The sequence below is a fragment of the Haliaeetus albicilla genome, chromosome 6 (assembly GCF_947461875.1).
Source record: "Haliaeetus albicilla chromosome 6, bHalAlb1.1, whole genome shotgun sequence".
Classification (NCBI taxonomy): domain Eukaryota; kingdom Metazoa; phylum Chordata; class Aves; order Accipitriformes; family Accipitridae; genus Haliaeetus; species Haliaeetus albicilla.
In genome coordinates, this window is record NC_091488.1 from 39,600,729 (window position 1) to 39,621,371 (window position 20,643).

Genomic DNA, 20,643 nt, shown 5'->3' on the forward strand with positions numbered 1-20,643 from the left:
CGCAGCAGCGCTCCTGCCTCTCTGCCAGGGGGTCTTTGAGAATGCTGTGTTAGTGAGCTACAGTCACATCCGTACTGCTTTTTTTTAAGCCACCCCCTACACCCCGATATCTCTAACATTGGTGGGGAAATAACATTTTCCCACACACAAACGGAGAATTGGTGCCACAGTGTCACAAAAACTAAGTTGATTCATTAAGCAATAACTTCAGGCAAAACCTGAACATTTAATAATTTATAAAGATGTATTTGTCCTCTTTTCTATCAGTGTATAACAACATATGCACTGTTTATAACCTGTTTATAAAAGGTTGTTGCCAATCTTAGGCTGCACTAGTTGCTTTTACACTGTGAAGCCTCTTACTTGCTGATGAACTTGATGAATGCATTTGCAATACTTCAGTAACCCGCCCATAACAGCCTCTCCTTTGAGTTCTTGCAATACCAACCTTCTGGATGAATCTGAATTATCACATGCCACACAGCCCGAGTTGGCTCCATGGCCTGCTACCCTAATTACCATTTGTTAAAGAGACTCAGGACTGCTAGGAAGGTATTTTGTGTGAAATGGATGGTGTTTATTATGTCCTCCAAATAACACTCAAGACTCTAAGCATAAATTACTAAGCAATAATCAGAAGCAAAGGACAGTGAGATGATCCTGTACAGAGTGGAGAGTAACCAAAATCAGAAGTTTCTTCAGCAGGTAAGACTTTTGCCACCTTGTAATCTTTTACTTTTTCAGCCTGATGCATGGCATTGTTTAACCAGCAGATATGTTAAGAAAAGACGACCTGAAATAAGTGCAGGAATTCGCCCAGTCGTCCTGGCTTAGATGAACTCCCAGTGACTTAGTGACCTCTCTTGCCCTTTGCTTACTATTAATCTAGAACCTGCCTTTCTTCAGATGTTTTTGCTAAGACTTTTACATAGTGTTTATGTTACGAAGAACTTTTTGATGCTGTCGCATCGGTGTTTGGACCTTCGGGTAAAGTGGACCTTTCTACCCTACTTCTTCAGGTTACCATTCCTGGGTGTTTGCTATGGTCATATTGCATTAGAGAGTGTGTGTGTGTGCCAGTGCTAAATCCATGGCTCCGGAGTGTCTTTACATGATAACAATCTCCTCGTGTTGGAGTCCACACCACAGTATCATCATGTCCATGTGACCTGAAGTGTGTTAGGATCTCCTTACAGACAGGCATGCAGTGCTGTACTCTGTCCAGGGTTTTTTCCCCTTAGGAATGACAACAGTTTAAAATGGTGCTGAGGAAAACTGTTCAGCCATATGTGTTTTTAAAAGGAGAAGCAATGCAGGACCAGCGTAAAGCATACAGTGGAAAGGAGACAGAATTCAATATGATCTTTAATCCTACTTGTACTCTGGTTGAAGCTGAGCAACTTCTTTGGAGCTGTAAAGGGATTTCAGCATGTGTTCATCTATTAATTTATTAATTTTTTTATATCTGTGCTATTTACAGCAAGCCCTGTATTGCAAACCTGAAGCCATACTTTCTCATATTGTACAAAATTATGTGGATAAAACATCACTCAGCACATCTAAATGCATGCCTATATATGCAATCATCATGCATATAGTCACACATCTGTTTTTCTCTTACTTTCAGAATTATATAGTCTGTGGGCATGGCTGTGTGCTTTTTACATTGATTTAACCAGGTAAAATCAGATAATGTATATTCTATTGCAAATGCTGATATCCTTTCATTTTCCCATTTTCTTCAGACAGTGATAAATGAAAATTGATGTTTCGAAATTGAGAATTTCATTATCCAAAAAAACCTTAATGCTGACATGCAGAATTGGTCTAGCAGAAACAGAATATCTGATCCAGGTCATCATCAACTGCTCTCTAATTATGATGACAATACAAAAATGAAGCAAGCTTACCTTAGCTCGGGAGACTCTTCTTTGCTGTATCCCAGGCAGTTTCCTCTCCTTATTCACTTGGAAAGGGCAAATCCACTTGAACAAAGGAAAATAAATACTGGAAGAGTGAGGGATTTAAGGAGTCCTCATCTGAGCTCCTGATCCACTTGTTTTTAGCAAATTGCAAAAACCTCGATCCAGTAGTAGCTCAGAGCGACTTTCTTCTCCTCGTATGTTCTGTGGGCTGAGAATCTGCAAGAATAGACCTGAGACGGTGCTGCAAGAGAGAGACAGCGGGGGGACCTTGGCACAGAGTTGGACCAAACTCTAAATATAGCCCAACCCACTTTCCATGCAGTTCTCTTCATACTCTGAAGGCAGATGACCTTGTCAGAAAACTGACCTCCCAGCATGTCAGTCTCTGCAAAGAGAAGATCTAAGGGAACAGGACTGCAACGTAAAAGGACAGAAAAGCAATCAACCAACTGCTTGCAGCAAATGAATGTAGGTATGAGCTCTATTTTTACGGCAGTTGCAACTGATGGAGTCATAATGTGCTTTATTTGATCATTTAGACAAATGAGCTGCATGCCAGTTCACAAAAGACCTGTACAGATGAGAGATTGCGTTGTAATTGCTAGTCTTAAATAGAGAGCACTGACATAGATGAAAAGCCTGTCACCTTTCCTACTCTCAAAAACCTTAACGCAGCAGAGTGTGTAGTATTTCCCTAAAAGCTTCTGTCTATAAGAAATGATCCTTCCTTTCACTTGCTCTTATAGTAATACTTTTTGGAAAAGTGTAGTTAAATCCACAAATGTATATTCTGGTACCGTATAAATTTGAGATGCTAGGGTAGCTTGAAAGGGCAGTACAAACTGCAATATCAGAGGCAAAACTGCAGAGAAATGTGTAGTATATGCAGAGGAGGAAGCAAGAGAGTAAGAGGCATAGAAACATAAGCCTTGCGCCTTAGATAGGGAACTGCTTTTCAACAGATGCTTTATAATCCGGGGAATTTGCCACTCTAAACTCTGTGTGGCAACATGTCAGGGTATTTTGTTCTTAACCTGAAGGAGAGTTTAACTTGATAGGAGTCAACCTGATACTCTGTCAAACAGGGACCTGATACGGCTATGTCATATGAAGGCTTCTGAATAAAAAAAGCTGCAGAAATCTGAGCAACTCAAAATGTCTGCTCTCACGTTCTGTGTTTAAGACATGGAGCAGAGTTGGGATAAAAGATTGTTTGCAGTATTGTTCTTCAGTGGGATATATTTGTTGGTGGTAACATATATCTAAGTGTATGCTACATTATATGCATGCATGCAATTTTCAATATTCAGAGAAAACCTGAGAAAACATCAGGACTGTGATAACCTTATACTGTAGATGTATATGTCTGCAAAATATTTTTGAGCCAAAAAGGCCTGAATTATAATACCAGTCGTCAGTAAAGTAGCAATGTGTATCTATGAACAATAATTTTGGCCGCTAAGTTTTTGTGAAGTGTGCTATATATTTTTTTAATTGAAGCCTACTATTTTTTACAAGTTCCACTGTGTAATTTTATCATGATCTATTGGCTTTAAGTCCACAGGGTCAGCCAGACTCTGTGTGTTACCTTCAAACAAAAAGTACAGCTGTAAGCCACAGCTGCTTCCCAAGATAGTGGGAGTACAGTAGAAAATATGAATCTTCTGCAGTATTAAGGGAGACATCATGTCTGGGACCATACTACATTCCTGGGCAAAACTTGCTCATAGTCAGACCTAGGCTAGAGCCCACCCATTAAGGAGTTTTATGGATTTATCCAAGTTCCTCTTTCCTCCCGATTTACCTATTTCTTCCCCATTAACAAGAATAAGTGTTTGTTAGGAGTGAATATTATAACAGATGAAGGATGCTGGTATTTGAAAAGAAGACCTGAAAAAGGAATGAGTCTGCCTTCAGATAGACATATGTTGAGTGACATACTAACACTGTGTAAGTAGTGAAATTCTAAACATATGGGATACTGACATCATTAAACACCAACAGCATCGTGCTATCTGCACTCCAGGGTGGTACCCTGATGCGATCCAGATCAACCCTACCAATTCCAGCTCCGCAGTGCCACTGCCATTTCTGCCTCCCTCTCCAGCGTTGGGATATTGAAATTGCCACAGATTCCCTCATTTAGAGTGTGAAGGAGATGAGGATAAGGGAGGGAATATGTACTGCTCCCCAGCATGAGTTAGTACTCTTCACCTTCTGCAACAAACAGCTGGAGCAGCTTCCACACATGATAGATCGGTAGTTCTTAGAAAAAGAAGGAATCACAGTGCTCGGTGGGTCCTAAAGCACAGGAATAGTCATACTTTGCCAGGAACTGTGACATGCACTTCTATATGAATATTGTGGAGGAAGAGTGATTTCTTGCTTATATAAATAATATGTTGGTTGGCTTTGGGGAGGGAGTGTTAATCTTTGGGGAGGCTTTTATAGAGCGGTACTGTTCGTGTGTACAGGGCTGTAAATGTTGCCTGACCAACCCCAGTAATGTGAACGTCCTGAAAGGAGAGGAAAATGCTTTAAGAGTGGTTGTATGAGTTCATCCATATGGGTGGAACAGTATTTTGGTTGACAGCTGTATACACTCAAGTTTTCTTTAGCATGGCTTTTGCATGAGTCTCCTGTCCACACCACCAGGAGGGAAATATAGTAGGGAGTTGGGCTCTAGTTTGTGCCTAGCTTTTCCTGGGCTCATAACTTGTGTTTTCCTTATGATGCTGGACAGTCTTTCTGCTTCTTTGTAGACAGTTTTTCTCTTTGACTACCCGGCCTTCTTTGGTAGTGTTTCCTCTGGAATGATGTGGATCTAGCTTTTCCAGAGCCCAGGCCGCTTCCTCTCTCAGATGCTTCTGTTGGGATTGATACTTCTTTCATGCCAGCCTTGTGGGGTTGCCCCTCGTCCAGTCATACATTCTGTAACTAGTATTTGTGAACTGATTTTTTTTTCTATTAACCCAAAATTCCTAGGCTCTTGTAGTTGTTTAAAGATCCCATGGAACATTTCACAAGGTGAGATATGTGAACCATAATGGCTTGGCCAGTTTCCAATGTGGTCAACTGTATCCTGGCTTGCCCCATTACTCTGCTTTTCAGAGTTGGATAGAGTGTTCTCTTATTAGCATAAACTGTTGCACGGTATTGCTGGCATCCTTTTGAGTGGTTTCTAAAGTGGCTGTAGGGTATATAATGCCTGGCATCTGTAAAGAAGAGAAGCCCTTTTTACAAGGTTAAGTATTTCATTTTATAACCTTCATCCAGTGGATTTGTAAACAGCCAAAACCCATGCTACTTACAAACAAAACTGTCTCCCACCTCCCCATCTCTCTAGAAATATGCTTTTACAGTGAATTTGGAGATTTAAGAAGATTATTGGAAGTTTCAGCATAAAGGATAGTTTTTGAGAGAAGAAAAGAAAGAGAAATGAGGAGGCTGCAGCAACTTGTGGGCGTCATCTGAGCCTTCCCTCGTGTCATTGGTGAAGGGTACTAGAGCAAACAACAGAACTGATTTGCACTCTGTGCTGATGTATTATTGTATCTTCAGGCTCTGTCTGCTCTTGTTTGGCAGGCCCGTAATGAAGAAATTAAGTTGGATCACAAACAATAAAAGGGCCTGTCATATTCCTAACACGTCAAATCTTTGTGTTTGCCCTTTGCTTACCATAGGTTTTAAAACTAAAGTGACTAAATGAATATTGAGTTCTCCGTTTTTACCTTGGCGATGCTGTTATTCCTTGTGTGAGGCAGCAATAGGATGTCAAATTCAACCCTTGTCTTGCAGGAGAAAAAGTTATTTTTATTAGAAGGAGGGTGGCCTACTACTTTTACATCTGATCAGTCACTTTCTGTGATTTTTCTGACATGTTTCTGTCTTATAAGGCAGTATATAAAAATGAAAAAAAGTCAAATTATGAATAGGGCTGGGTTGTAGCTGTACTACAAGCTGGGCCTAACATTGATCATGTTTATTCTTCTGTGCTTACATGTGTACACCAGAGGATTTCCTCTGGTCTTATTCTCCGATATGCCCTTTATTTTGTCTTCTGGGTCACTCCCAGTCAGCAAGTCAAGATGTGTCAAAAGCAAGCTTGGAAGTACCCATTATGAATATTAAAAGAGAAAGTGTTAAAAATGAGGGAGAAAGGAGGGGTAGTTGTTACAAATGCTCTGTGGGAGATTCTTTGCATGGCACATAGTTATGTCTGTGTGCTAAAATATTTTTATCATATTGGAGCATAGTGAAAATTAATTTGATATTATTCCGTTAAGACCTGTTCTTTTTTGTTTGAGCTGGCAGTGATTTTAATTTAAGTCGCCATTCAATGTAAGAAAGAGGAACCTAAACTGAATATCCTGTCACCAGATTTATTGGGCAAAAAAAATTGTTTGTGGTAGACGTGCCTTCTGAACTGCCTAGGGAAGGGCTTTACATTTTTGGAAGAATGTTGTCTTTGTAGCACAAGCTGATACTTAGAAACTATTAAGGAAATTCCTACAGACTGTTTGCAAGAAACTCTGGCTTGGCACAGGCTTAGGCTGGATGGAGTGGGAAGGAGCTTATGCCATCTGAATGTTACCTAATGGGACAAAATTGAAGCGCTTTCGATTCTTTGATAGGACTCTGTTTCTGCTCAGTCTCATATTATATGCCCTTCAGGTATGCCTCACAAGTACACTTTAGAATACCTTTTTTACCTCTACCTTGGCAGGTAGAGTCTGTGGTCCAAGGCATCCTCGCAGATACAGAAACTTACTGTTGTGCTGGAATAGGCCTGTTTGGGGAAAGGAGTCCTTAGTTCATAGAGATGGGAAGGGAAAACAGTGCCCAGACCTTGGGGGACCGTGGCTGGTTTGCGATGATGGAGCACTGGCACCACATGTAATTACCATGGAGATTATCTCAGCCCAGGCAGGGAGGCAGCTCTGTTCTCTGCTGCAGTAGGCTGACAGGGAAAGTTAACGAAGGAATGGTAATTAACTGGTAGTCTCTTGCAACGGAGCTTTACGTGCAACTTTTGACTTCCTAGTAACACTAACAGATACCAGTTCATTCACAGTTTTTCCTCTTTAGTTCCAAATGGTCAAAGTACCCAAGTATTTTAAGGCCTTATGAGTGAAGGCACTATATTTGATTTATAACCCTGGTGAGAAAAGTATGAACACTTCATCAGTGTTTTAAAACTGGAGTTGCAAAAGCTATAATGAAAAAAAAAAAAAAAAGGGGAAAGATCTTCATTAATTTTTGAAGTGGCACACTGCTTAGCCATGTTGTCATTCTTCCTTGCATCAAAGATTTCCACTGAGCTGTATTATTATGTCTTTTGATGCAATTAAATAGTCATTTTTCACTTCCTGTCCGTATATGTGTTCTCTCACTGATTTTTAAACTAAATCTTGTTCTACTCTACTGTTTAAAATGATTTAGCTAATCCTTATTCAAGGGAGGTAAGGGAATGATTTTTTTTTTTTTCTGTAATCTGTCATCTGGATTTCTCAGTTGTAACACTGCAGATGATATGTGCCCATAATGGGGAGAATTATTTATCTTTCTGGGGATGCCAGTGGACCCATTCTAATCTAGTCAGAGCAGTGTGAGAAATTAAGAGGGTACTGACACTGTTGTAGCTATTTTCGATGCAATGGTTGTGTGTTGATCTTCCCCAAGGCCAGATTAGTTTTGTAACTAACATTTTATCTAATTTACTAGCACTTTCTAAAGTATTGTCGTGGTAAATAGCCAGCAACTGGTCTGAAGAACCACATTAAGAATAAAATTTGCATTCTTAACCATTCCACATGGCTGGTCTGGAGGTCCCCAAAAGAGCTTCACAGCTATTGCTTGGCCAGTTGGCTTTACACCTTGGGCTCCAGGGTACCTGAGCTATTATTAGGCTTCTCAACAGGAAAATTCAAAGCTGTCCATTGCCTACAGAGAGGGAACTTGGAGAGGATTGTCGTGGTAGACATGAAAGAGATCCTCCTTTCTGGATTAGCAGTGCTGGTGACACACAGATGAGTAATTTGGGATCTGTCCAGGAGGCAGTTTGAGCTGCTGCTTGCCTATTGCCGCTGCACACCGCTGGCTTTCATACCTGCTTCTCCCACTGCTATGCGGCACCTTTCCATCCCTTCTGACGGCCTCTCCTTGTCTCTCTATCCCTTTCCTTTTGTCAGGGAAGTAGCTGAGCTTGGAACGCTTTAAAATATTTAAAATGTTAAACGTTTTTTCTTAGTTAATCAGCCCCCCAGCCAGGCCTGTTTTATTTAAAAGACCTCATCTGTTCCTTTGGATACTGGTGGGCAGCACAGCAGGACCTGCCAGAGCTTCACGTTTCCTGCTGCCTTGAGGAGTGATACCGTAGTGGTATGTTAAAATACTGTCATCACCATTTTTAGCCCAGTTACTGTGGTCAGCATAACTGTGGTGGCAAGAGGAGGCCTCTCAACTGAGCAAGGATGAACACAGATCAGTACTGTTTAATCAGCTAATAAATAAAAACATAGCCTGCAAAGCAGCCTGAAATTAATCCATCGTAGCACACCCAAATTGAATGAACTATGCCCACCTACAGGGTAATGACAAGCACATACATTCCTGTAACGTATCTGAAACTAGAAAGAGAGCATAACAAATACAAAACCTATTTCCACAGTGTACAGGGCTTTTTGTTAAAAATCAGAAAACACAGGCTTTATTTAAAGTCTGGTTTCAGATATGAGGCAATTTTAGAACAGTCAGAGGAAGATGGAAGTCGGGGGAAGGGGAAAGCGGGGAGGGGGGAACAATAATAAATTGTGTACAAACTTTGTTTTCATGCAAGTAATTCTAGTTAAGTACTGATATGTAGCCCTGATGGGGGCATAAGGGAGAAAGCCGGGATTTCTGTTCAGACCCAGAGAATCTTCAGACCAGGAGTGTGTCTCTGACTCTGGGCAGTGCCAGATATGTCAAATAAAAGTTGAGGGAATCTCCCTCGTGGACACGCAAGACAGGTTTTCTCCAAATTCCGTCACAGAGATTAGTTTAACGGTAAGAAATGAACTTGTCCTGTACTGGCTTGTGTCACTGGGGGTCTTTTGGATACCAAATAGATGTCTGATCTCACTTAGCTTCCAGTTTAAAAAAAAAAAAAAAAAACCAACAAAAAAACAACTAGTGGAAATTATTCCCTCAATTATCTTTGGGTATGTATGCAAAACAATATTTTTCTATTCTGAGCTTTCTTTTTAAATGCATGTTCATTTTTCCTATATTATGAAGAGTTGTAAGCACTATGCCTCCTTTCTCAAAAAACCCCTTCTGTCCTCTTCATCCCCTCTTCCTGTGAGGAACTTCCCATAGTTGCCATCATTTCTGTCAGCTTCCTTTATCTTCATTTCAGTCATAGGCTGGTTCAAACCACAAGTCGCATTTTCCAAAGAATTTTAAGTTTATTTTCTGTTCCTTTTCAGTTGTAACTTTTTCTTTATTTGGGGGCATTTGGAGGTGAGCTGCCTAGAAAAGTTTCACTTTTTCAGTCAGCCTTAGTCCTTATAAGAATTAATTATTTATGTTGTGGTCACTGTAGCTCCTTTATTAATCATTTCAGAGTAGAAAAGTGGCATGTGAAGGTCAGAAGTCTCAGTAATGGTGAACCAGCCTAGTAAACACAAATTTGTATGTACTAGCTATTTTGTACAAACAAGATTGCATTCATATCAAAGCACGTGTCATTATCTCCTATATCATTAAGGTCTTACCTGCCTTTAAAAATACTAGTATAAATGACCAAGCAAATGTGCATTCTTTCTGAATATATTAGTTAAAGCTGAAGATTAAAAGGAACCTGATAAATCACCTACATATCTGTGTGCTTATTTATTTATGTGTATGTGTAGAATATGCAGATGTGTATGTATTAATATGGGGTGTATATGTATATAGTTAGTATACATATTGAATGTACTTAGACATATGTGTGTATATCAATACTAGATTTGAAAGAAATTAGAAACCATTGCACTGAATGATTTTAAATAGTGATCAGTATCATAAATGAGAAAGTCTTATTTGTATATATATGTGTGTGTGTTAAGCATAAATGGCTTTTTCCATTTCAGCATGGTTCAAAATAAAATCAAATATAAATACTTAATGTCTGGAAAGCCAGTTAGTATGTGCCATGCTGCTGATGTAATACCAAAGGAAGAAGCATGAAGAGCTGTGGAATTCGCATTTATTATTCTATATCGAGAGCATTACGTGACTGTTCAGACATCTTTAATGAGCTTGTGCTTGTGTAAGGTCCACACGTTGCAGGAAAATAGATGCAGAGGATTGCTGCGCTGAACTTCATCACCCTTTCAGCAGCGTTTTTCACCAGCACCTGCCTGCCTGCTCATTTGCACTGCAAGGGAGATCAAAGTCAATGTTGTATTAATCAATTAGGTTCTGCATTTGTGCCAACTTAGTATTAAGGAAGGATTTGTGCTCTCTCTTGTTCTGGCAGAGAGGAGTCTCCTGGGCAGCTTGACACCTCAAAGCAGGGCAAGCATTGCTGCTCTGATACAGACATGTTTGGAATCTGTGAGCTGGGTGCTCCTGCATTTATTCACATCAAATTATGATTTATTTTGTGAATAACCCTGCTGACATCAAGGTAACTATTTGCAGAGGAAAGTACACTGTTTAATGTGAGCACGGTTGGCAGAGTCTGGCCTGTGGTACTTTGATGCCCACAACAAAACACTCCTGTCATCGTGGGAGCTGACATGGTGTCACAAACAATCACAACTCGAAACTAGCTGCTGTCTCGACTGGGACGTGAGTGGCTGTTTCTGGAACAAATAAAAGTTCTGCTGTTGTATGAAATAAAGATACTCAGGTACTGCAGAAAGATGCTCAAATTTGAACTCTTTTCACAGGTGTTTGTTGAGTCTGAGGCTGGACATTGATTCCCCTCTTCTCTTGCTTCTTGCTGAAAGTAGAGGATGTTGCATCACGAAGTGCAGTCCAAAACTCAGATGGGCAGTGGACAGGTGGTACATTGTTTGTCAGGCTATTTCAGATCATGGAAACCATTTGTCCAGTTTTAGATTGCTATTGCTAGCAGTGTGTCTTTTAGTTATAAGAAAGAGAAGAGGTTATTTAAAACTTAAGACGACTCCTGTTTGCCTTTCAGAGCATGCCAAGTGGGATTTAAGAAAGAATGCTTAAAGATCACAGGCAGCTTTCCCTGAATCTATTTTATGCAATTCTCATTTATTTCCGACGTGAAGTAAATATGTTGAGAAAGAGCTGGCTCAGCAATTCAATTTAGTGAGACATGCACAGATATGCTCTGGAATGGGTGATTGGGGCTCAAGCATGGTGAGCAAGAGGGACAAAGAGGTGATTAGTTCTGATTTCTTTGATGTACTTCATATATATCATTGTTCCACAGCCTGCTTGGATGTAGTACATCCAGGACCCCGGGGGTGTGGAGCTGGTATGTGAAAAAGCTGGTCACTCCTGCAGTATCTCTGGAGTCGGGTCAGAAGAGACAGAAGTCAATGATGGGTTTTCAAACACAGAAGCTGCCCTACCAAAATGCAGCACAAGAAGTTTACTAGAGGAAGGGTGATACGGAGGGAAACAAGCACGTGGTAATGCACAATGGTAACACTGAGTTACCAAGGCACCTTTTAAACTGCCAGGAGTATGCTGGATGATGTAATTTTTCAGCTTCTTCTAATGAAGTATCATATCTGAGATTCCAAAGTGGCCAGAGGACATAAGTGGTCAGTGAGTTTGGAGAGGAATAGGCCAAGGAAGGAGCTCTTGCTGTGCAGGGGCAGGCATATGGTGCAGGAGCACTCGGACATCCTCAGGAGAACAGAAAGGAGGAACCCAGTAGATTGACACAGGTACTTGAGCTGTAATCTAAGGAAGAAATTTGTTAGTCTCCCAGACCCTCAGCTTGCTGTCTTTTCCTGCTCGCCTGCTGCCATGTGTTAGGCTGTACAGGACTAGACAGATTTTTTTTTTTTGCATTAATAATAAATTTATAATAATGTAAATTCATATCATCATTCATGATACTAAAAAAAAAAAAGTGGGCTTTGGAATACTCTCTCCTTTTTACTTCTGGTGGCCAATAAACTTTCACAGAAAACTCTTCACCTTCAGCCAACGTCTGATGAACACTCTTTGGACAGTAACAGTGATGTTCTAGCAAAAGTGGCAGTCGTGCTGGGGATGGCTGCTCATTCTTCTTGTTATGATCCAAATGACAGCTCAGAAGAGTCAGTTGGACTCAATTTGTCCCTCAGAAGAGAGGGAAAGTAGCTCATGAGGGCAACTCATGGAGATCAGTGCCATGTATTTCCTAGTGTACAAGTAAGCCTGATTTAGACCTGTCATATCCCTTGCTCATGTCCTTTGAGAAGAGATCCCAGAATGGCCAGCCACCTAGTGTCCTCTGAAGTTGACTTGGCACCAGCTTAAGGGGCAGCTTGATGTTGCAGCTACCCTGTGGTAAAGGGCTGCCAGGACTGACATCCCTGCTCTTCCACTGCCACCAGCCACTCACCCCCATGGGCTCCAGCACTTGTGTGGCCACAGTCCATTCAGCTGCTGATTTGGTGGCTGTGCCTGTAAAGAGAAGGAAGCAAATTGGCCAGTTGAGCTGCAGTGTCCACTTGGTGCACACATTTGTGCATTTGCTCTAGATCGGGAAAGTGGGGGCTTCTCTTGTTCCCAATTAATAATTCAGAATATGTCTTCATCCTGCGTTGAGATGCAAACAAGTGCTGCCAGTTCTTCCATGGTGTTCGTTTTGGTCTGAATTAAGTTCGTTAACGTGTTTATCTAACGCCTTCACAGTGGGACACGGAGTGGAAGTTACAAGATGGTATCATTCCAGGCATAAATATATACCCATTTTGTTACCTGTTCTGTCACATTAGGATTTTCAAAGCCACTGCCTTACTGCCATATCATATATAATGTTGCATCTGTGGATGAATAAAGATTCCTTTTTTCCCCTTCGCATCCTTTTAGTTACCTTACACTTCAATTCTTTGGCATATCTTTCACATATCCTTTCACTTAGCTTTTTTCAAGAAGTACCTATTTCAACATGGAATTAGTAAATACCAGCCATAGTTGGATTTTTTTTCTCTCTCTCTTTCATGTTCTCTGGCCATCAGTTTGCTCACAGCTAGTGATTGCATAGATATACTTACATCATCCATATTTGGGGTGATGCTTAAGAAATCCTACTGTTCCTCTTTGTTCAAAATAAGTAACTTAATTTTGAAGCTGTGAACTTACAGCTTCAGAATACAGGAGACTGCAGCAATGACTAAGTACCTGTTGGGCAGAAATATTCCAGATACAGAAATTGAATTATTCAGTTCAATGCATATTAATGCTTCTGGCAATGATCAGGGAAGTAATTCAGTCCCCAGCAGAAACTTCTGTGTTTGAATATAATATCTTAAGCACTAATATAGCACTATTAGAGGCATCTGTTGTTCTGGATAATTTTTTCCCCCAGAGTCTCTCTGTAGATAAAAGAGATGAAAAAGAGAATGAGTAGAAACCTCTTAATTTAAATAGTTTTCTTTCAAAACATAAGCCTTTTTTAGTCTGGTGGACATTCTGCTTAAACTTTGGGAATGGTGCCTTTGCCTAATTATTACCAAAGTAAGAGACACACAATTAAAATCTACTTGCAGAAAATGTCTGCATACATTTTTGTTATACCAATCTTGTAATTTTTACTCTTCTAGGTACTTGGTGTCAGTAAGCCATTTGGGGCTTTTGGATGGAGGCTGGGGTGGGGTTTATATGCATTTTTGTGTGTGTTTGGTTTGATTTATTTTTTTTCTTCCTTCATCTGCAAGACTTGTTTTAGTAGGAGGAGACAAGTTATTCCTAAAGAAGCGTCAGCAAACTTAGCAAGAAAGATGTATTTTTACAGTACTCCTATGGACCATAATGCTATTAGTCTTCAGTACTAGTGCTGTTGCTTGTTTTGGGGTCTAATGAGATTGGTCTGTAATTATATATGGTGAATGCAGTGCTACAGATCCAAGATTATGTTTTATGTGTTCTGAAATAATGTGGAGAGATGTCATGCAACTTGAGATGCAGTTTATCAAAAACATCTTCTTTCATTGTTCACTGCTTAGCTTAATTCAAAGGAGGTTTTGGAAAGATTAGATATTTCTACCTGTGATACTGCAGCTGGCATCCACTGTGCAGCATTCCAGAAAGATAAAGAAATATCTTGCCTGCTAGATGTAATACTGTGAAGAAGAAGGGAAATCGGGGACTTTTCTTACAATAGATTTCAAATACCAGTGTTCTAAACTGATAAAAAATCCTGTTACAGCTGTACTTATTGCCAATCCTGAGATTGTATCATTGTGCCAACCTTTCAGCTGAAGATTTTGTCGCTATTTTTGAATGCAAAGATAGGGGATGGATTTGAAAAACAGCAACAAAAACTCTTCTTTTTTCTCATTAGATCCTTCAGATGATGAAGCTATTGAGAAAGCAAGTGATAACAGGACAGCAACACCTCAAGATTCAGATTCCAAACCTGCTGTGACAAAGAAAAGAAAGCAGGTTCGTAAACTAACCAATTGTGTAGTGCACAGAGATGATAATGCATAGGGAAACATAGTCTCTTTTCATTCAGTAAAGGGACAGTTTTCTTCACTCTGTCTGATCTGTTCATGTAATAAGATTGTTTTATTAAATTATTTTGCCTTATTTGGAAGTGATCACATTCCAGTACATTTTAATAATAACAATAATATATAACTTCACTCTTGTTTCGTGTGAGTTGGGATTGCCAGGCCTGCCTCCTGCAAAGTGACTGTCTAGTGATAAAAACCTGGATGGGTGCTACTGAGTGTCCTCCCCTGTAATCTTTTCTCTTTCCCTGCATGCACAAGGTCTGGAAAGCTATATTTATATGTTGTACAGCATCTCTACCCAAGCATGTCCCCAGTGCAAGGTCCAAGTGAAGAGTAATTTAGGTCTATATGGATTGCTGTTTTCATAACCTTTCACTACTAAAAGCTTCCTTTAAAACCAGTAGGAACTGTGTTGTTCAGCATTACATGGAGTATGCTAAGGAAAAGGCAGCAAGGTCTTTTGACACAGCATCACACCAACTTGAGCAAAAAAGAGTCATCTAGAGGTCAGCTGATTTTAAAAGTCTCTTATTTGAAGGTAAATTTTTTCTGCCTTCCTGATACCACACAGGAGAATCGACTGAATGGCTGTCAAAGAGGTAAAATTACACTGGAAGCTATCTCTCCTTGAGGTTATGGATATTAATTTTGACCCATAGGTCAATATTAATTTCACTGTGTGATGCCTAGGCAGTTGCCCAAGTGAAAACCATTTGCAGGGACATTCTTTTTTTGTAACAGAGAAGTGTAAACAACACAGTAGCAATCACTACACTTTTGGGTGTCTTTCCAAGAAGACTAAAGGTGGAGGGAGCAAAATCTCTGAACTGGTTTCACGTTTTGATTAGGAAAGAGAGAACTGAGCAATACAGGAGAAAGCTGTATTGCCTTTTTACATGCTCTGCCAGGGGGTCAGATGCTGAGGACTTCAACTCGGTGAGGATGCTTATGGAGCCACTTTTTGTCACTGTTATCTTCACTTAAGCGTTTAGAACTAAGTTAAGACAGTTTGTTTGGAGGAGTTGCTTTGCTCTTTCTGTGAGAGCATTAGAAAGGGTAACCAACACAGGTTATCATGCCAAGGTGGATCAGGACTGCTCAGCTCTTCCTGTCGTATAAAGAATATCAGTTTGCATTCTGGAATTGGGTAATTTGATATTTAGCCATGAAGCTCCAGGAGGTAATGCTTTATGGGAGCTCAAGGTCATGGATGTGTTATTACATGTCTTTTAGAGTAAAATACTTGCAAAATTAGATGTAGTTACGGAAAGCTAGTAGTTTTGTAGTTCTGGCGCATATAACACAACCCATTTTACTCATCGCTGCCTTATTCACAGGCTGGAAGCTATTCTGCAGTGGACTTGGCACTTTAAAGCCAGTCAGGAGACAACCAAATAGAATTATGAACATTTGTGTTTCTAGTCTGCAGGCTGTCCTCAGGCTTACAATGAAATGAATAATTTGTCTCCAATCTGAATGGCACATTGATGTGTTTACTTTGTCACAAACTCCAAAAGTCAGAGTGTATGGCTGACCTAGAATGTAAACTTTGACACACACGCAAGAATGTTTTCACTCTACATTTGAATTTCCAGTAACTTGGCAACATGTAAAGAAAAAAAAATTGTTAGAAATATAATACAGGAAATATTTTATGTTCTGTCTATGATTAACAAACAAGGAATTTATGACATTTTAGTTCATAAATCAATGGTCTCAGCACAAATTTCCTGTTTTCTGCATTTTAAGAACTTCCATGTAAAAATGGCATAAAACCACAGAGCACAAGGGAGCCGTGTCAAAAAACAGTAGGTTGTCTGCTCTGTGTCTTGCATAAGAAAAACATGCAAATGACCTTTTCTTAAGGGTGGCATGCAAAGAGCTATTGCATGAGTAGGTAGGCAACTAACATTTGAGTAAGGGTCAGAAGTTCGGTCTAGATCAGATGCCTAAATATTTTAGACTGCACATCATCAAAGATGTGTGAGTTCACAGCCATTCATCACCATGAAGTTTCTCTTTGTCTTTTGGCATTAAAAAATGTCTGAATAAAGTGGACATATTGCTGGGCTAATAGTATACTATGCCTAAATATATGCATGCTGTTGTAAAGGAAATAATTTCGAGTTTTAACATGCTTCTCTGAGGAAGCAAGGCTTTGACTACAAGCCTGCTGTGTAATTCTGTTGAAGTTGAAAGGAAGGGTTACATACTGCCCTCAGAAAAGAAGCCATGTCATTTGGTGATACTTTTACACATCTGAAGGAAGGGTTATCAATGAGAAAATTTTATTTCTCTTAGAGAAAAATTTTCAGCTCTGTGGCATGATTTTATTCTTTTCTCATGCAGATGCCAGTTGGGAGTGTTTTGCAGATTTATGTAAAACAGTTTACAATGTATATGAAAGGAGAAATGGGCCCGAAGTGAATGAGTGGCATTTTTCAATATGCTGAAAGAGTGGTAGCACTTTCTAGGATAGGGAACCATCATAGTCTACTGGAGGAAAGAGATTCAGCTTGGCCCCTTTCTGGCTTTTTGTTTGCTTGGTAGTATCCCTTGACTAAATCAATCCAAAGGCTTGTCTGCATAAAATATGATGTTGAACACGGAATTTATGATTATAACACCTGGCAAGTTGTCTTTGAGTATCTATGGACAGCTGGGATGCGTAAGCGTAGAGCAGGAACTGAAGGCAGAGGGTAACTTCATTTCAGTTGCAGTGTCTGGGAATGCTAATGGTAGGGACAGGAATGAGGAAATGTATGGTGGTGTTTTAACAGCACTTGAATCAGAGTCAGGACAGAGATTTTTTTAAAAAGAAACAAACAAACAAAAAAAAACCCAAAAAGCTTATGTTAACCTTAAAAATTCCAGTTTTGTTAGTTGAAGTGAGTTTCTACTTGCAGTCATTCCCTTGATTTCTAGTGAAGATAATACATGTTTATACCTGAGAAAACCACACAGAAAGATAGATCTCTGTTGTTGAGGCAAGATACGGTCCCTATCACAACTTCTCATGGGTGGGTATTTATCCAGGTTGCGTTACATTCCAGCCCTAGTGGTAGAGTGCTTTGCTGGCTGTAGCCAGTCCCCAACCAAATCCTCTCTGCTAGTTCCTAAGTATCGTTTCAAACCTTGACCAGTTTCAGGGCCACTTCTATACAGTACTGCTGCCTTTGCAAGTGCAATGGCTGTGGTCGCATCATGGCACAGAAAGCAGGAGCAAGCAATAGGTCGTTTGTTTGTGTTGAGCATGGTGGTACCCTGCTTTTTATAGCTAAATTAGCCAGGGGAGTGGGGAGAAAAAGGGAAATGTAGGCATAATAGGAACAATTAAACCCCACAAAATGCTTCTGATAAGGATATGAGAGTGGGCTTGGAAAGGCATAAATGTGCTGGGGTAGGGTCGTATAGTACCAGTTGTCATGAAGTGCCCTTCTGTTTTGGGGGGACCAGTGCAAGGAGGGCTCAGATACTCTGAATTTCTGTTAGCTTTCCTTTGGCCCTCTTGGTACTGTTGAAGCTGCCCTCACAAGGGAACAAAGGAGCAGCTTCTCTGGCTTTCAGCTGGGCTCACTTTCCTGCTGATACTTTTCTTCCAGGCTTTCCCCGGGGAGCAGTGCTGGATTTGCTATTCCTGAGCTTTTAATGCTCCATGTGATGAGACTTGTCTGCAGTTTCTCACAGGAGCAGATTTTTCCAGCCAAATGCATCCTAGTATCAAGGAGCTTTTTCCTGCACCTCAGCCTATTTTCCCATTGCTCTTCATCAAGTCGCTTACTAAGCTCTAAAACCCGTCTGTGTAGATTAATTTGCATTTCCATGAAGTGGAAGTCTCTAAGAAGGCAAAAGAAAAGAGAATTGCTATGCTCAAAACAAGGAAAGCCTGTGCCTCGCTTCCTCCCTTTTGGACAATTTTAGGTGGCTAAGGGCAAATCCTAACCCTGGCTTATGCGAACAGGGACTCTGGTACAAATGGACCAGTTCAGCCTGCTCACTCAGGCACAAAAGAAGGTTAATGATAGCAACACGTGTTGGATGAAGATTATTCTGAAATGCACCATGTATTTTTCTTGTGTATGTTTGACCCTGACTGCAGTGAGGAGACAAAGCAAGAATGGGGTAGAACAAATTTGAAACATGTTTTCCTAAATTTGCATTACAAATGTAAAAGGAAATCCAGAGCATGATTGTTTCCAATTATTCAGACCTAGTTCTGTGGTATCTTTCACTGTCTGGATGCTCACCTTAGACCCAGTTATTTTTGATCACTGTTGGGAAAGTTTAGAAAAACAATCACACACAATAAGAGATGAAAAATATAAAGTTTGTGAAAGGTTTTGTTCATGTTTTCCTCTTGATTTTTTTTGTATGTATCAAATGTATCAAAACCTGCTTTTCACCATTTTATGAAATTGTGACTACAACCTGTATGTTTCAGCTTCCTGGTTTTTTATTCCCCTCTTGGTTACAACAACATAGATCTCAATTCCAAAATTACTCCAGATATAGGTAACTAAGAATTTGATCCCTTCTACAGGTGGGGAAGCTTGGGTTTTGTTTTTTGCTAAACCCAGCATTATACTTTCTGTATCTCCCTCTTACCTCTCCTTGGTGACTTTTTTTTTTCCCCCCAGGTGATCAGATATCTGATGTTGAATCTTTCTTTCTTTTTTTTTTTTTTTTTAAATACATGCTTTGCAGCCTACAGAGTGTTTTCTAAGTCAGCCTGAAGAAAAACAAGAGAGCACTGTAAAGGCAAAGAAGAGAAAGAAGGTATGAATGTCATAGAATGTGTTTAGGGACTGGGCAGTGGGTGTATGTGCTATTACAAGATTCAGAATTGGGACAACCCTGTGATGACGAGAAGTAATATGGTCATAATGTTGCAGCCTCTTTTAGAGAAGAATAGAAATTCCTGCTTTTCTGACGTCACTCAAAATACCCATTCCCAGCCTGAACTGTGGCATTGTGTCTATACTCTGCTCAATTGTTGTATATGTCTACACTCCACTTGCAAGTGTTGCATGCTGGGAAAATTAACTGTATCAAAGCAAGGTGGAATTCCAGTTGCTGCAGAATCTGCCCCACTTCAACGGTGTGGCCAGGCTCCAGCTGCTGTTGTATCTTTTGAGCCAAAAACTGTCCTTGTTCGCTCTTCTCCTCATAGCATAAGTATATAAATAAATACTTTGTCCCTCTGGCCATGCTCCATCCTCACCCTCAACAACAAACACACTCTGCAGTCTAGATGGAAATTATATGACACTGGGCAAGTTAATTGTCTTTCAGGACAGACTGTAAATAGTTGGCTCCCTTGCAAGGCTGAGAGGTGGCCTTTTTATATTATGTCAGGCCTCTTAATCATCCAGGGAATGGGAAGAGTGAAGAGAGGGATTTTGCTTTAAATGCAGCTCTGGCAGAAGTGACTGCAGTACTTGTTCTACTGCTGCCAGAGCAAAAGCATCCCATGACAGAGATTGGTGAACCAAACCCAACAAAAAGACCCTTTTCTCAGGCAAACAATAGGCGCTTAGTTACACCTTTGGTTTCAGTGGAGCTAGGCCACTAACTTGACATACACAACCAATCAAAAAATCCATCAGGAAATATTTATCAGGTTGATCTATGGGTTCCAAACAAAGTGCTCTCTCCAAAAATAAGGAAAAGGCAGGGGGAAACCCTTTGCTTTTAAGCATCTGGAATGAATTGGAAGAAAAATAATAAAATTTCCTGCACGAGGAACATTTCCCCACAGCTCTCCTTGAAGTAAGGGAGTTTGCTCAGGTGTCCTTGCTCTTGCTCTTACGGAATTTCTCGTTAGTATCAGGCTTCTCCCCTCCGGAGTGCCGTAATTTTCCTGAAGGAACCAAGTGGCCCAACAAATGACATAATGGTCCTGTGGAACAGCAGCTTATACTGAATTACAAAGTAAAATGAGCCTGATAGTTCTGTCTTGCTGTCTGCTAAATCAGAGGTTCCTAAATGTGGGTTAATTACAAGGCAGGTTGTGGGGCTGGGGCTGGAGAAGG

At 40.3% G+C, this 20,643-nt stretch overlaps 2 protein-coding genes across 6 annotated transcripts in view; one reads left to right on the forward strand and one right to left on the reverse strand.

Moving 5' to 3' along the window:
- The window catches only part of FILIP1L (filamin A interacting protein 1 like), a 213,062-nt gene extending 210,930 nt beyond the window's left edge, over nt 1–2,132 (reverse strand). For 2 of the 3 annotated variants that reach the window (XM_069785689.1, XM_069785690.1), the window contains exon 1: nt 1,911–2,126. The gene's annotated coding sequence lies outside the window, so the exon portion shown is untranslated. Of the gene's footprint in view, nt 1–1,910 lie in introns of all 3 variants that reach the window. The other variant, XM_069785686.1, reaches the window with a different exon arrangement.
- Nucleotides 1–20,643, forward strand: part of CMSS1 (cms1 ribosomal small subunit homolog) — a 244,484-nt gene that overhangs the window by 210,274 nt on the left and 13,567 nt on the right. For 2 of the 3 annotated variants that reach the window (XM_069785721.1, XM_069785720.1), the window contains 2 exons: nt 14,437–14,537; nt 19,316–19,387. In XM_069785721.1, coding sequence (XP_069641822.1) covers nt 14,437–14,537; nt 19,316–19,387 — 173 coding nt within the window. Of the gene's footprint in view, nt 1–2,162; nt 2,398–14,436; nt 14,538–19,315; nt 19,388–20,643 lie in introns of those variants that run through there. The other variant, XM_009918848.2, reaches the window with a different exon arrangement.